Genomic DNA, 16,668 nt, shown 5'->3' on the forward strand with positions numbered 1-16,668 from the left:
TACCAAGCATGTGGGTGTCCATTTTTACTTTAACAGGGATAAGGTTGAGCTTGGTACCATCCGACTCCAGTACATTTCCACGGAAGACAACCAAGCAGACATCCTTACAAAGTCTGTCAACCGTCCCATTCTGGAGCGTCTTCGCAATCGGATTGGCATCGGTCCACCACCATCACCCTCCGCTCATTGAGAGGGGGATCTGCCTCTCCCTTCAGTTTTTATCATTTTTGTATCGGCCACATGAGTCAGTGAAAACCCCATGAGGGCACGGCTCCCGTGAAAACCCACTGCATTGCATTTTTTTTCCATCCTGCATTCCCTATGCACAGTATTCTGTTTTGTGTGTTTGGGGCGCATGTATGAATGAAAACCCAAAAATGGGCATTCATGCATGTGAAAACCTCTTGCATTGTGGCATTCTTCCAGTACTTCTCAATCCCTACTGCCTATATAGAAATCCTCATCTTTGACAACCAAATCTTTTTCCCCTCATCTTCTCTCATGATCCCTTTTTGGTTTGAGAGGGGCTGTGTGAAAATATACCTAAATCAGGTATTTACCCAGCCCAAAAAGGGCCGACTCCTTTGATGGCTGACTCCCATGCTGGCCGACCAAAAACATCATATAAATATGAGGGTCCCCTCTTGCTTTCGTCATCCATCAACTTACGTGGTCTTGGCGCTGTGTGTTTTTCCCTTTCTGCGTTTCATCGCAGGTTGGATACCTCGTGGACTCCACATCTCAGAGTGCCTTGCCATCTCCATGCTGGTCAGCACACAGATGGCTCACATCAGTTTTAGCCGCCTACAGCTAGTTCATGCGCAGCGTTAACTGCTGCTTGTCGCCGCCTACAATTAGTTCATGCACAGCGTTAACTGCTGCTGGTCTGGCCGCCTACATTAGCCTCTTCACAGCGTTTCCACAGCCTACAACAGGTTCTGCTGCATCGCCTACTCTTGCTGGACTTCATCGCCTACATGAGGCTCACAGCATCGTTTACATCGACTACATCAGGCTGACTTCATCGTCTACATCAGGTTGTCTTCAGCGTTTGCATTAGGCTTATATCAATGCTTTCATCAGGGTCACTCCAGCTCTGTTAACTGCGTTTTATGGGACAACAGCTCTTTCTGCTTATTCGGAGTCTCACATAGAGCTCCTGTACTGGACTTCATCCTTTATATTCACATCACCATTGCATACTGTGTGTTTTACTCTGATCTTTCATATATTTGGTCCTTTGGTCTCTTTTGCCCTCACAATGAGTTGCTGGCCCATCTCTCGGGGATCTACCTACTAGGGTGAAACTCAGGTATGCATTATCGGCTGCTATGCCAATGGGCCAACTGGAAATCGTGAAATCCCGCACATTAGGTATCAATGAAGGAGATCCCATCAAGTAGTCCATTGTGCTCGCTCCCCCTTTAGAAAGAAAGAAAGAAAGATATATTAAGCGTCTACTAAAGACCCAATGGGCCTATGAGACCAAAGTGGTACAATAATGTCCATGGCATATCTCATCATGGAATGGAAAATAAAAGAGAATGAAAACATAAATATAGCTATCTCATTGGGGTGATACAAAACTGTCCATGGAAACTCGTCATGGAAAACTAAGAACATAAAAACATGGGAGCAACATCAGCTCTGGGTAGATGGTATACCACTCTCCAAAATGTCAAGCATGGGGTTGACGAGTATGGCCGAGAGGTCTCCCTCAGCTATGTCACGTGGAAAGGTAGCTCGATGGCGGTGGAGCATGTCCTAGATCTAGAGCTGATGAGGTGATCGTGGCCGACGGGGGGGTCGAGGGCGTCGGGCACACTGGAGTGCAGAGGCTCGGTCCGAGGTAACTCCTCTCTGGCGAGGTAGGTCCAGAGCAGCTCGTGGAGGGTCCACAAGATCCAGTATGTCGGTTTCCTCCACCTCCTGGGTCCGGAAGAAACTGGTGATGGTTGGCTGCCGAGGGAGGGGGCGGTCCCTGTGTCTGCAGAGCTCAAGTAGGAAGAGGCCTAGGCAACGCTGGTCCTGGAAGTCAATGATCCTAGAGAGTGGACCGAATCCCTCACGAAATACACAATGAAACCTCCCGCGGATCTCATAGGATACTGGGCAGCAGCATATGTAATGCTCCTCCGTCTCAACCTTTGTGTGGCATATTGAGAGAGATGAAATGATATATTATCGTCTCTAAGAGGCCATAATGGCCTATGAGATCAAAACTGAGAGTACATCTGAAGTTGGTGTCTCATCAAAGAGAACAACTAAATGAGACTAAAAAGTACAATAAACTGATTGTCCTATAGTTATAAGAACAGAACTGTAAGACTCAGAGATGATACTGAGTAGAAAATACTGAAAAAAGTATATCAGGTAGATCCATGTATGCTGATCGGTTGAAGTGTTGCCCTCCCCTTAGATCAAGTATCTCCGCCATGGGGCTGTCTAGAATGGAGAGGTCGTAGAAGCGAGGTAGGCGCATCCGATGCTGAGCAATAATGGCTCTGATTTGGCGATGGTGAGGATGCTGTGGTCGGGACCTGGTGGGCTTGGCCGACGAGCACGACATAAGATAACTGCTCTATCAGTGGTGACTCCCTGGGAGCGTGGTCGGTGCCCTGATGGCCCAATGGAGGAGGTATCAAGAGGTGTGGGGGCTGGGTTGCTGGTGCTGGTGCCGGTGCCGGTGCCGAAGAAATCTGTTAGTGTCCTCTGTCTAGGTACATCATGGCTCGGCCTCCTGTCTGCCAAGAGGGTCTCTCTGTGTCTCCTGAGCTCAAGTAGAAACAATCCCAGGCATCTCTGATCCTCAAACTCCATGACCTTGCGTAACCGCCCAAAACCCTCTTGGAAGAGGCAGTGATATCTCGCTCGGATCTCATAATAGACTGTACATCGGCAAATGTAGAGTTCCTCCGTCTCTACCTCCTGGTAGCATAGCTGAGAAATGCGGTCATCCAAGATCTTATGCACATATCGCCCTGTCTCAATCCGCAGCTGGTGTGATGAGGTCCGGATCTCTCCAATGGCACAACGTATCCCCTGTGATAGGTGGACATCCATGTACGCCGGGCGGGTGATAAAATCATCTGGTGAGAGGTGTAGAAAATGGCTCTTGTAATGAGCCATTTTCGTGCCCAAGGGCTTAAGGGGGCTAGTCCATGTCCTCTCTGTGTCCACTCTGATGATATCCATCTTGATCACGCGGTTTTGCTCTGAGCGGGTGAGATCCAAAAATGGACAATCTAGATTGTACTGAAAGGGTGGGAGTGCCTCTATCCGCAAACCATGTAGGTCAAACCATGATCTCATCTGAGTGTACCAGCAATGAGTATCTCCATCTTATGCCAACTGTATGGATGAGGTCAATGCCAATCGGGAGTACCTTTGCTGAGGGAGCTCCCATAGCCGCTGTAAAAAGGTAATTGCCTGGAATAGGGCCTCGGTTACTACTGGTGGGGCACCCAGCTCAGCCCGAACAATTTCTGTGGTATTGATGATTTGCTCCGAATCATGCGGGCAATCATCATAATCAGTGGTCTCTCCATTTGCCTCCATCCCTCATTTGTCCCTCTCTGAGATTTGTGATGTATACTGGGCCCCCAATTTGGATTTCCGTACAGGAGGGTTGGTGTGACAAGCGTATCAAATAGCCACAATTTGGTGCGCGGCTTCTGAAACTATATGTGTGCACACTGCCTCTCAAGTGCCCCCAAGGCTGCATGCCCTCGAGCTAATCTAGCTGCTGCTGCCTTCTCAGGGAGAAACGCGGTCCTGTGAAAGTAACTCCCAAGTAGACATATGACCTGATGTACTCTACCGGCTCCCCTCGGAAAGTGAACTGAGACTCTGATCTCGTCACCTATGCTTGTGTGGTGTCAAACACCATAACCTTGGTTTTCCCAAGGTTCATTGTCAGATCTCTATCCGCACAGAAAGCTTGTAATGCATCCAGGTGTCTCTGTAATCCCTCCGGAGAGTCTGAGATTAGAACAATATCATCAGCATATAACAAGATGGGTATGAACACCCCTGCCAGGCATGCCCCTGGGCCTCCCAATCTGTCTACATAATCAGAGACCGCATCAATGTATAGTCCAAAGAGGGTAGGCGATTGCGGGCATCCCTGCTTCACCCCTATCGTGCTGGTCGGTCACCCTATCAGATAGTCCGCCTGGAGCTCGTACTCTGCCTGTCATAGACTCATACAAAGCATATATCCCCCACTGCATATCCTCGGGTACCTCAATGTCATGCAATCTGTGCATAAGCCTGGCCCGTGGTACGGTATTGAAGGCTTTGCGGAAGTCCACAAAGCAGCAGTATATCCTTCTCTTCTGTGCCCTGCCCTCTTCAATAAGTGCCCGAAGTGTTAGTATGTGATCCAAGGCAGTAAATCCTCTCCTGAAGTCAGCCTGTCCATGTGCTCGATGACCATGCCTCTTCGCCCATTGGCTCAGCTCCGAGTCCAATATAGAGCCATATAGTTTGGCCAAGTAATGACCAATCATGATCGTCCTGTAGATGCTTGGTACCATGGGGTCCCCACCACTCTTAAAGAGTGGTACAATGATATGCTCTGTCCAACTTGTCTGGAAACCCTCACAAATGGCACGATTAAACACATGTACGACGAGCGGAGCCAAAGTGTCTCGTGCATATGAGAAGTGCTCTCCAACTAGCCCATCATGATCCTGTGCCTTTCCATTCTCTAACTTGTGTATCGCATCTAGCACCATCCGCATAGTAAAAAAGGTGGTGCTAGCCGATCTATCTCCTAGTGGGGGGGGGGGGGGGGGGGGGGGGGGGGGGGGTAGGAGGCTGTCCCGGTGCATCATATAGCTCTCTAGCATAAGTATGGCATGCCTCAGGTGCAGTAATCGGAGTACTAGGCTGTGTCTCCTGAAACATCTTCCATGCCCTCTTGCTGTCCTTCCCCAGGAAGAGCTGGTAGATCTCCTCCTCTAGCTTAGCCAGATAGGCTCGTTTCTTCCTCCGCACAAGGCGCTGAAAGATCATCCTGGCCTGTCTATGCGTGTGAGACCCAATGGCAATCTCACACTGTAGCTGTGCTTGTGTCTCACGACACTCATCATCATACGAACTGTTCTGTGGGGCAGTGCTACGGGGGTGGGTGGAAGGGATCATAGTGCAGGGAAATGCATACGACGCGGATGCATGTAGTACACCTGCCAATACTCTCGTGATCTCATCCAGAGGGCTATGTGGGTCTAAAGCGAACAAGCCATCAAAAACTGCATCTCGTTAAACCCCAACTGTCTCACACGTGTAAACCGATATCTCAGGTACCTAGGTAGATGAGTGGCTGGCTCATCTCTCGGGGATCTACCTACTACTGTGAAACTTAGGTATGCATGATCGGCTGCTATGCCAATGGGCCTACTGGAAATCGTGAAACCCCGCACATCAGGTATCAATGAAGGAGATCCCATCAAGTAGTCCACTGTGCTTGCTCCCCCTTTAGAGTTCCAGTTTGTGAGAGCATCTGATCCTTGCCATCTCGATAAGCCATTGTATATGACCAACCCATGTGCACTTCCGAGTGTGAGAAAATGCCTGCCATAATCTGTAATCGCCCCCTCATCCTGTGCTGATCTCTGCAACCCTACATCCTCTGCCGTGATCTCCCGGTACATAGCCTCTTGAGTATCATACAGCTCTATCTGCTCTGTGCCTGTACGTGCATTAAAGTCTCCCAATAGTAATATGTCTCCTATGCTTGCAAACCTCATGATATCATCATATAGTGGTATATAGGGCGACTCTCCTGATGGTGCAAACCTGGAGTGGGCTGGGGGAAAGTAGCATCATATAGCTCGCGGAGCCCCTCTCTGCATATTCGGACCCACATGTACCTCGCATCTGCATCTCTATGCACCACATGTATTTTGTCACGAAGCTCCTCCCTGTAACGTATTGCCACTCCTCCAGATCCTCAGGTACCTCCCACTGTGCGTGGCTGAGGGCGGAAAACTGATTCCCATCTATAACCCCGTACGTCAGGAAGCCTCTTGTTTGTGCACTGATGGGTCTCCGTATACATAGCAATATCACTGTGTCTGAAAGTATCCTGCATCTGGTCTAAGGGCTCTGTTGCAATTCCACACCGTGAATCGCAAGGTCTCATAGGCCGCGCACCGTCAAGTGGGCCTCCTCTCCGTAATGATGATCATATAGAGAGAGAAATGAAATGAAATGACCATATATATATATATATATATATATAGAGAGAGAGAGAGAGAGAGAGAGAGAGAGAGAGAGAGAGAGAGTTTAATACCAATGTTATTTTCTTTCACAAGACAGAGTAGAGGATTCGACTATGCTAGGTGGAGTTTCATCACAGAAGATTGATGTCAGCTTTGATGCTTTGTCAACTAGATTGATGCACCAAGAGCACTTTTCCCGGGTGTATCATGTTGGATCTCCAGGAGCCCCCCCAAGAAGTGATCCAGTGAGAAACTTCAGGTCAGAGACAGCTGTAGGTATTGTTGATGGGCAGCCATATGGTGCTGCAAATAGGGAACACTTCTTGCCAAGCTCAGACAGAGATTTCAGCAGTGGCAACAGTGGGATGTTGGGGTCAGGTGACAGAAACGAGGGCTCGATTGATGAGGGTCGAAGGTTTGTCATTGGAAGCTCTCATGTTTCCGGTGTTGTAAATACGTCTCCAAGAGTGCCGGACTGGGCGGGAAGTGAGCAGCCAGGAGAAATGGGGAGTAGAGTCGACTTTAGAGATATGGAAGAAAGAGATGAAGGGAGTAGTGGTGGATCACAAAGTGATGGCTCAGAGGAAGATGAGGAAGAAGATGGGGATATGGATGGAGAAGGTGAAGACATTGAACCTCGTCAAGGAGTGACCAGAGTAGTTGATGGTGGGTTACCTGGCCAAAAGGGCTATGAAACCCTTTCAAACATACAGATTGACGGAATGGAGGGGGGCAGGCATGAGTTGATGGCAGGTCTGCAGACTTCTGAAGGTTTTCAAAAGACAAGTTTTGATAGGGAAATATCATCAAAAGCCTCCACATCATCCGCTCCATCACTCGGAATGTATCTTCCCCCATCATCAACCATCCCTTTTATGAATTCGTTTTCTTCACCACCATCTGTAGGACCCATGCTAGGCCATGCCGATGGTAATCCTGCAGCTCCAAATGACATGATAGTAGTGGCTAGTGGGCTTGGTACCTCACCTGGATACTATAGGGATGACATGACAAAAGAGACAACTGTGACGGATACGTATGTGAAGGAAAACCAAAATTTCAATCACGAGCAAGGCAGGATTGTTCACAGCTCACCGGTTCCTGAAGCAGTGCCGATTGGAGCAGCAACAGCAGAGCACTATAGCTCACTTGTGCAAGCAATTGTAGTGATTCCTCAAAAGGACCCTAGAAATCAAATTGTGGCTTTCAGCCATAGAAAAATCCCCGAGACCATGGAAATGCCGCTTCGGTCTGCCTTGACTGACCCACTTACGTAAGTTTGGCCACCTCTCTGTGCATCAATGATTGCTCATACATATCTTGAGAAATTGGATGGTAATTTGCAGACTCTCAATATATTCTTTGGTTGCACCAAGTGTAAGTTTGTTGTATGCATGAATCATGTGCAAGTGTGTATGTACACCTCACTTTGAATCCATCTAGCTACAGGCAAAGACGAACTCTTAGTTGAAAAGTATGTGAATCACAATGGTAGAGCTGAACAAGCAGCAATGCAGTTGGTTCTTAAAGCATTTCTAATGTGTTTCTGTAGTTTTGACCTTACTACAGTGATGGAATTGCACAAGGGTCTTCTATTAAGAGCATCAGCTACTTTTCCTTTCCAGCAAGATATTTTTTTTTCAGAAAGGAGACTTCTATTAAGTATGAAAAAATTTTACAAAATGGAAATTTCACACCAAGCAAGGTATTTGATATTAAAATTCTATTTGTAGAACAATTCCATCCACTTTTGTTGTCTGTTGTTAAGGAGTGGTTGGGTTCGATGGTCTGTTCTTATTTCAAATTTGGTACTACCCAACAAAAAGTGTCTCCAATTTTTGCTTAAGTGTTCAAGCTGATCAACTTTGCTCTAAGGGTAGCCTCTTCAATCTACACGTCAGTCGGGTTCTCCACATGTGACATTAGTGTCATGACTCCTGCATCCTCTGAAGGCATGCCTCAGCCTCACTCTGAAGTAGTTATCTTCATAGTTTCATGGTCCCAAATCATCTCTCCCAATCGTTCTTAAAATGATTTCTTGAGTTTGTTGTGGCTGTTCTTGTTGTTTAGACTGGCATTCTATCTTGATTTTTAATCATGCTTGCCAATAGTTGTAACTGTTTAGCAGCGTTCTCTTCTTCTTGACAAATCCCCATTGCCATGGCTTAGTGCAAGAAATAGCAAAGCCAGCTTGTCGCCACAGTTAATGGTGTAGGAGTTATGCACATGGGTAGTGATAAATGTGTTAATAAGTTGTTGGGGGTTTAGAAATAAGTGCTAGGGGCACATTTAGTGTTGGTGTTTTCATATGGTGTGGTGACCCTAGGAGTAAGTGTGACACATGGCACTATAAGGTTGGACCCCTCGTTATCTTTGAACGAAAGATGTGTACTTGCTTTCTTATCAACTAATGCAACTTGTGGAAGTTTGTGTGCTGCACTTGACATTGCTCTCTATGCTTCATTGCTTGCCCTGAATTTAACCCTAAACCTAACAGTCATATCAGAGCCCAAGGTTCAGCCTGCCTTGTCTTAGCCCATACACGTAATTTTTCTCTCTTCACAGGAATTGGATGCAATCGACTGTGATACAGAAAGACAGTCTGGCCTTGAGTGCATTGTTTGCACATTTGGGGATTTTGCATTGTGGAGAGTTTGCCTTATTTGGTTACCTGCACTGCCTTCAGTGGTTACTTGTATGCATTATGGCCCATCAAGGGGAGAGATGTATTTAGAGTTTTGGCACAGGAAGATAAGCGGCGGGAGCAATTACTCCTTGTGGAGCTTTATGATCAGGAATCTCTTGATTGCCAAGGGCTTTTGGGGCTTGGTGTGGTGACGATGCGCGTCCACCCACTATACAACCAATCACTCCTCCTAAGAATGCCGCTCAGTGGTGGGTAGCTGGCATATAGAACAATAGCCAATAGCAGCACCGGCTCGTACTCAAAAACAAAGGAGATGGAAATCAAGAGACACACATGCGATGTCTCTCATTGCCATTGAAACATGGTTCAAGCTGGCTTCATTTCTTAAGAGATTATCATCATGGTTAATCAATCCCCTCCGGTTGGTGTCACTATTTGGCTCCCTGAACAACAAGGTATCCTTAAATAAATGCAAAGATAGATTCTCACTAGATCTTTCTATGCATTTGGACACCAGTTTGATTGGTGAATCACCCTTGGGATGTCCAGTGTTTGGGCTTTGCTGATATGATCAGTAGTCTTGTGTCATGGACTGATATTTCCAGAGGGATGAGAACTTTGTTGATATGGTCAATAGCATTTCTGGCAGTGCTAGTGCTATTGGCATATATGCTATGAGTTATGCCACATATGATATGAGTAGTGCCACATGTGAACATGGGCTAACCAAGGGCACTTTTCTCCCTTTGGGTTTTTCCCCTTGGATATTAGGTCTGAAAGGACACCACATGTATGGTCCTTTGATATTGTGGAGTCAACTCTCTTTGCTCCACACATTTGTATCTCATCTTTCTTTAAGCATCAATCACCATCTCTCTCTCCCTCTCTTGAGAGAGCTTGTTGTTGTGTACTTCTCTGTGTGTGCCTCATTTGTGTGCAACCCTAGCCTAACAGTGGTATGAGAGTGAGGTTCCCCTTCTCCTGCATGCGCTGCTCTTTGTCTGCAGTTCCGTCCATCGGGAACAACTCCGTCATCGCGTGCACATTTCCATCGCTGACTAGTTTCGGCTGCACATCTCCGTCGAGCTCCTGCTGCCTGTGCTCCACCCGCCTGGCACTTTGCCGCCCCTTCCAGCCACCATTCTGGGTGGCACTAGTGGGGAGGGCTCCACCACCGACACTGCTCGCACCAGAGGAGGCGGTCCAGGGTGACGCTCGGACGAGAGGAGGCGGTCCAAGGTGGCGCTTGCACCAAAGGAGGCGGTCCAGGGTGGCGCTCAGCCGCACTTGTTGCTTATGTGGCACAGGCCAAAAATTGGCAAAATTTGGGGTTGTTTCTTCTGTCGCCGTATGCACTCCATCCGGCAGTCTTTGGTGTCTCGTCACGTCCGACGTTTCACTCTGTCGCCGAGTCTTCTGTCTGTCACCGACGGCCAGCCCATCGCGCAGTCACCGTCGTTGTGCCTTTGCCTTCCAGATCCCGTCCTATCTGCAGCAGCGCCTGGTCGCCGCCGTCAAGATCTGATGCCAAGGTCAGCAGCCCGTGACCAAGATGTCTGACGCCAAGGTCAGCTGCCCACTCGCCGTCTAAGCTGTCAAGGCAACCGTCTGTGGCTGCCCCTCAACGCCTGTTGCTTCCGCCATCATTGTCATCTGCAGTAGCCCAACTCCATCGACGGAAAAGTGTCACGACCCTGTGTTTTTCTCTGGACAGTATGCAGGTGTGCACGGGGACATGGTGGACAGTATGAATGGCATCGGTTTGGAAGTCAAAAAGGACTCAAGGTTTATTTAAAAAAAGGTCCCTTTTTCACAACCCCATGTGGGGGAAGGGGACAAAGGGTTTTAAAAACCTTTAAAAACATTATAATACTTTTTATGAAAGTAAACGTGGCCCATATGCTATTATTGGGGGCCACGTGTGTGCTTTTTCTAAGAAGGGACTGGCCGGCTGCTTTATGTGCCTCTTTTATTGGTGAAAAAGCACATGACTGTTTTGGAAGGGTTTATGGATTGTTTCGTGGCAGTATATGTGGCTACGAACATGAGCAATTCCGGGGTTGTTTTGAGACCCGTTGAGGGCTATTTTGAGACTGTTTATGGGCTGTTTTGCTTGGCTGCAAGTACACTGTGTACATGGGTTATTGGCTCCAAGTACAAGGTCACCTAGTTATGTTTCTTGGGATGGGAGCGATGCAAGCTCTCATGGGTGCATACCCATGGAGCAGATTGCTTTCCTCCTGCCTGAAAGGAACAGAGGGACCTGCAGTTTTGGGCATGCCTATGTAACATAGTTGTGGGACAGAAATACAACCATACATATTTAGACATGGGTTTCATGCTGGGCCAAAACAAATGTTTCATGGGAAAACAGGTCACCCGATGTTTGTTGAAACAGGTCTTTGTTTCATGTGGAAACATGTTTTGGGTTTCTCTAGGAGATAGGTCACATGCAAGCAGCAGTCACAGGAGTGGACACATGTTTGGTATAGCCTTGCTATTGATTGGACAGGGGTTTGGGAATCCATGACAGAGATGGATAGTACCCTTGGAAGGTAGAGAGGGAGTGTAGAGGTGTGTCTACGGTATGGTATGCTGCGCTGTGATGCAAGTTCTCTTTTTGGAAACAGTTTGGGAGTCTTTGTTGTGATGCAGGAGCACTGGATGTGTCAGGGTGTGATGCTGTTCATAGAGTGAGAGGCTATGGATGGTTGTGGCAGCCTTGATCATGGGAGAAAGCTTCTGTTTACAGGACTCATGTATATTCGGGGTTTTGTCCCAAGAGGACAAATTGGATGGCAGTAATTACTCCCTATGGAGCTTCATGGTCCGAAATCTACTTGTGGCCAAAGGCTTATGGGGTTATGTGTCAAGTGAAGATGTAAGCCCTGTTGACATAGCACCTTACATGCCTGGCCATGGTGCTCAACAAGCAGCAATACCCATTTCCTCACAGGAACAAAAAAGATGGGATACTTGAGATGCCCAAGCGATGCCTTTGATTGCTTTGTCAGGAAAGCCATCAATCATATCGCATATTCGGTCTTGCAGGACCTCACGGCGAGCTTGGGATGTACTTGAAACCATGTATCAGGCAAAGAATGAGGCCAAGGTTGCATTTCTCAAGAAAGAGCTTGAGAACTTGGACATGAATGAAGGTGACAGTATGGCTGATCATCTTACGAAGATCCAGGATCTTCGTGCAAACAATTCTTCTTATCCAGTTTAGAGTGTTGGTGACGTAATCCTCACAACAGTATATGGTGCAAACTTATGTCTTCCAGATGTATTGTATGCGCCGCGGATTAAGAAGAACTTGCTGTCCGTCTCCTCTTTTGCTAAAAGACGATATGCAGTGAACTTTGAGGACGACAGATGCACAGTGAAAGACCGTGAAGATGGCTATGCATTGGTCACTTCGGGCACATTGTACCATGGATTATATCAGCTTGACAGGTTTGACAGGAGAGAGCATGATGCTCATGTGGCTACCACTCTTACGCCTGCCATGCATGAGGCAGAATTGTGGCATGCCAGGTTTGGGCATGTGAATTATGGCAGTTTGATACTATTGTAAAGGCATAAAATGGATCAGGACATGCCTCATGTAGAGCTGCCACCATGTATAGCATATGCACATGTACCTCAGTAGTTGAGAGGTAAGCTTGAGAGGTAAGCTTGATGACAAAGCAGCTAAGTGCATATTTGTGGGTTATAGTAGTGGCAGTAAAGGCTACCGTCTCTTTAATCCTTCCACACACAGGATTTTGGACAGCAGAGATGTTGTATTTGCTGAAAATTCAGACTAGCCATCGGCTGAATTCTATGGACAGCCACCTTCGGGCCCACAAACATGTTTGAAGGACTTTCCCCGTTGGGAATTAATGGCTGAACAGATCAGCCATTAACTTTGCCTAATGGACAGCATTTGGGTACTCAAAATCAGCCCATGAATGAGCTCATTACACCTCAAAATGTGAAGGAAGCAATAGAGCAAGAGCGGACAGCAATGGAAGAGGCTAGAGTTGTGCCTCGTTGGCTGCTCCGTACTTTACAGGAGAGCAAACTTTTAGCTCCACTTGGTAGCAAGACTAGGGCTGGTTCACGTAATGCAAGAGAACAAGCAGATATTGCTTGCATGAGTACACTTTGTGATGCAGATGAGCCAGATTCATTTGAAGAGGCTCATGAGGATGAGCATTGGATGTAAGCCATGCAAAATGAGATGGATTCTATCCATAAAAACAGCACTTGGGATTTGATAGACTTGCCTACTGGCAAGAAGCCCATTGGCACAAAATGGGTTTACAAGTTGAAAAGAAAGTCTGATGGTACCATTTACAGGTACAAGGCCAGGCTAGTGGCCAAAGGATATGCCCAACAAAAGGGCATTGATTATGATGAGACTTTCGCACCTACTTCTCGTATGGCCACAATTAGATGTGTTGTTGCATTGGCTGCCCATCATGGATGGAAAGTGCATCAATTGGACATAAAATCAGCTTTTCTCAATGGGGATGTGCAGGAAGAAGTGTGTGTAAATCAGCCCATTGGTTTTGTGATGCATGGTCATGAAAACAAAGTATGCAAGCTTCGAAAAGCACTTTATGGTCTCAAACAAGCTTCTCAAACTTGGTATGAGAAGATACATACTTATTTGACCACACAGGGATTTCACAATAGTCCAACAGAGAGCACCCTCGATGTTAAAGAGGATCATGGCACTTTGATTATGCTCATTCTTTATGTGGATGACATGTTGCTAAGTGGGAATGACATGGATAAAATTTCAGCATTGAAAGCTAAATTGCAAACGTCATTTAAGATGATAGATTTGGGATTGTTGCATTATTATTTGGGCATACAATTTGTGCAGACAGATGTTGGGATTTATGTACCATCAAAGTACATCCAAAAGCTGTTGCACAAATTCGAGTTTCAAGATTGTAAGCCCATCTCTACTCCGATGGAGCCAGGGCTGAAATTGGGCATGTATGATGTTGGAGATCCTTTTGATATGAGTGTTTACAGCCAAGCATCGGGCTGCCTCATATACTTATGCAACACACGCCCGGATATTCAGTTTGGGGTTTCCGAGTGTAGCAAATTTATGCACAGCCCAGTTACAAAGCATTGGAAAGTAGTGAAGCGGATCTTCCGCTATCTTCAGGGCTCCTTGGATCTTCCGTTGGTATATCCCAGGGGGGGCATCTTGCAGTTACATGCTTACAATGATTTAGATTGGGCTGGTGACTATGATACACGGCAATCCACGAGTGGGGATTGTTTCTTTTTGGGGCATTCATGCATATCATGGTTGAGCAAAAAGCAGCCCACTGTTGCCACATCTACTTGTGAGGCTGAGTACAGGGCAACCTTTACAGCCACAATAGATTCTGTATGGCTGAGGAGATTGATGATTGATCTTTGTGAGTGTCAGCAGACACCCACCACCATACTCATTGACAGTCAGAGTGCTATAGCGGTGGCACGAACCCAGTGTTTCATGCACGTACTAAGCACCTAGAGATTCATTATCACTATGTTAAGGAGAGGATTCATGCAAGGGAGATCTCATTATCTTACTGCTCTACACAGGACAATGTTGCAAATCTATTCACGAAGGCATTGCCTTGAGAGAAGTTCGAAGCTTTCCGCAAAGCTTTAGGCTTACTCTCCTACAGAGAGTGATATGCTCTGACCTTGTACAGGTTTACACTGCCACTACAGGGGGGATTTATTGGCATATATGCTATGAGTTATGCCACATATGATATGAGTAGTGCCACATGTGAACATGGGCTAACCAAGGGCACTTTTCTCTCTTTGGGTTTTTCCCCTTGGATATTAGGTGTGAAAGGACACCACATGTATGGTCTTTTGATATTGTGGAGTCAGCTCTCTTTGCTCCACACATTTGTATTGCATCTTTCTTTGAGCATCAATCACCATCTCTCTCTCCCTCTCTTGAGAGAGCTTGCTGTTGTGTACTTCTGTGTGTGTGCCTCATTTCTGTGCAACCCTAGCCTAAGAAGTGTGACTAGTAGTCTTGGAGGTGTGACCAGTATGAATGGGAACACTGGTGCTTAGGGTCATCTAGTATGACTAAATCCCTGAGTGAGATACATGGCTTGAGAACGGGGGATTTCCAATGTATATTTGCATATGCACTTCATTTTGTGTATGTGTGAAGATAAAAAGATTTATTAGATGCAGGACCTGTTTTCGTGTCCTACATGCTTTCTTGTGTCTAGTCTCGTAGTGCTGGGGATGCCCAGAACTATTGGCTATGAGGTTGTGTAGATGCCTTTGCTTGTTGATTTGTGATTGGTGTTTTTGCAGGCACCAAAACTGGCCGTCGAAAGACTCAAAAACCATATCTAAGGCTTATTTGTATTTTATAAGGTGGAGTTTTCACACCAACATTAAAAATGGGTGTGAACATCCCAAACTTTTGAGGAGGAGAAACGCAGGAAGGATAGGGCCCTCCATGTGCAAGTACGGGGGACTACAGGCGGGGGCTTTCCCAAAGGAGGATGCCATGACACTTCGCCAGATGCTAGGAGTGGACGGGATCGCCCCCCCCCCCCCCCCTTTGCAGATACATGGAGGGCAGGAAAGGATATGACACGAGAGCGACCCCTCATTATTAGATTCCCTGATGCCACCAGTAGACAGGCCTTCTTAGACAGGCGGGCTGCCCTCAAGGGCACACAGGTGTACATGGGAGATGATCTCACTCAAGCACAGGTGGCACACTGGTGTGAGGTGATGGTGACTGTTCATGAGGCCCGCAGAGCAAGCAAGTGGGCTATCTATAGAGATGGTAGAGTCATTATCACTGAGCGCTGTCCCAAATAAGGACGCGGGGTCTATGAGACCAAAACACCTTGGGTTGGTAGTATGGAACTGCAATGACATGCTGTGGTCGAATCAAGGAGGCTTGAGTGAGATTCTCACAAGCAGGGATGTCATTTTTTATACAGAGACTCATCAGAGCCCTGAGAGGGGCTTACCATACATAGCCGGGTATGAGTGGGAGTCAGCTTTTCAGCAGGGATGTCATTTTTTATACAGAGACCCGCACATCAGGAGGAGTACGTGGCTCTGGGGGGGTAGCTGTCCTTTTTAGATCCCATCTCCGACAGATTCTCAGCATCCTTCGGAAGGACGAGGATGCACGATATCTTTGGGTGCGCCTACAGCTTAGCAGTGATGACAGAGTCTTCCACATTGCTGTGTGTTATTTTGCACCACGCCACTCCCCCTTACGCCGCACAGCATGGCCAATCACCGTACTTACCATTATATGAGGATATCATGGAGTTCTCACAGTTGGGGGAAGTCCTCCTGCTCAGGGATTTCAACGCCTGGATGGGAAGTCAGCAGGTCCCACTACTCGATCTAGACGACCCTATCAAACTACAGGAGCTGGACATCACTGACACAGGGTTGCAGTGATCATCACAGGACCGTGAGGAGGTCACAGTGTACGGGAGATTTTTCTTAGAGCTGGGAGTTGCACATGGTCTTGTTATCTATAACGGGGTGTCCCGATGGCCCTCCTCCGGCGCCCTCACCTCCTTCCCTCGCTTAGGAGGTACTAGCACTGTGGACTACCTTATGGGATCTCCGGCTTTGGCACACCTTATCCTCGACTTCTCCATTCCGCGACCCCCTTTTGAAGCTGACCATGCCAACCTCTCTTTCACTCTTACCTGCACCCCCCCCCCCCCTTACACTCAGGTCCTCTTTGATCACGAGCTTGACCATGTTTACTCCAACCACATCTAC

At 47.2% G+C, this 16,668-nt stretch overlaps 1 protein-coding gene across 3 annotated transcripts in view; it reads left to right on the top strand.

Annotated features, from left to right (window-relative positions):
• The window catches only part of LOC147608478 (uncharacterized), a 96,287-nt gene that overhangs the window by 36,555 nt on the left and 43,064 nt on the right, over nucleotides 1–16,668 (top strand). For 2 of the 3 annotated variants that reach the window (XM_086789513.1, XM_086789511.1), the window contains 2 exons: nucleotides 6,325–7,500; nucleotides 7,780–7,932. In XM_086789513.1, the coding sequence (XP_086645639.1) occupies nucleotides 6,341–7,500; nucleotides 7,780–7,932 (1,313 nt within the window). In that variant the 5' untranslated portion in view covers nucleotides 6,325–6,340. Of the gene's footprint in view, nucleotides 1–6,320; nucleotides 7,501–7,779; nucleotides 7,933–16,668 lie in introns of all 3 variants that reach the window. The other variant, XM_086789512.1, reaches the window with a different exon arrangement.

This window comes from Cibotium barometz, chromosome 53 (assembly GCF_041138505.1).
Source record: "Cibotium barometz isolate CiBa-2024 chromosome 53, ASM4113850v1, whole genome shotgun sequence".
Lineage (NCBI taxonomy): Eukaryota > Viridiplantae > Streptophyta > Polypodiopsida > Cyatheales > Cibotiaceae > Cibotium > Cibotium barometz.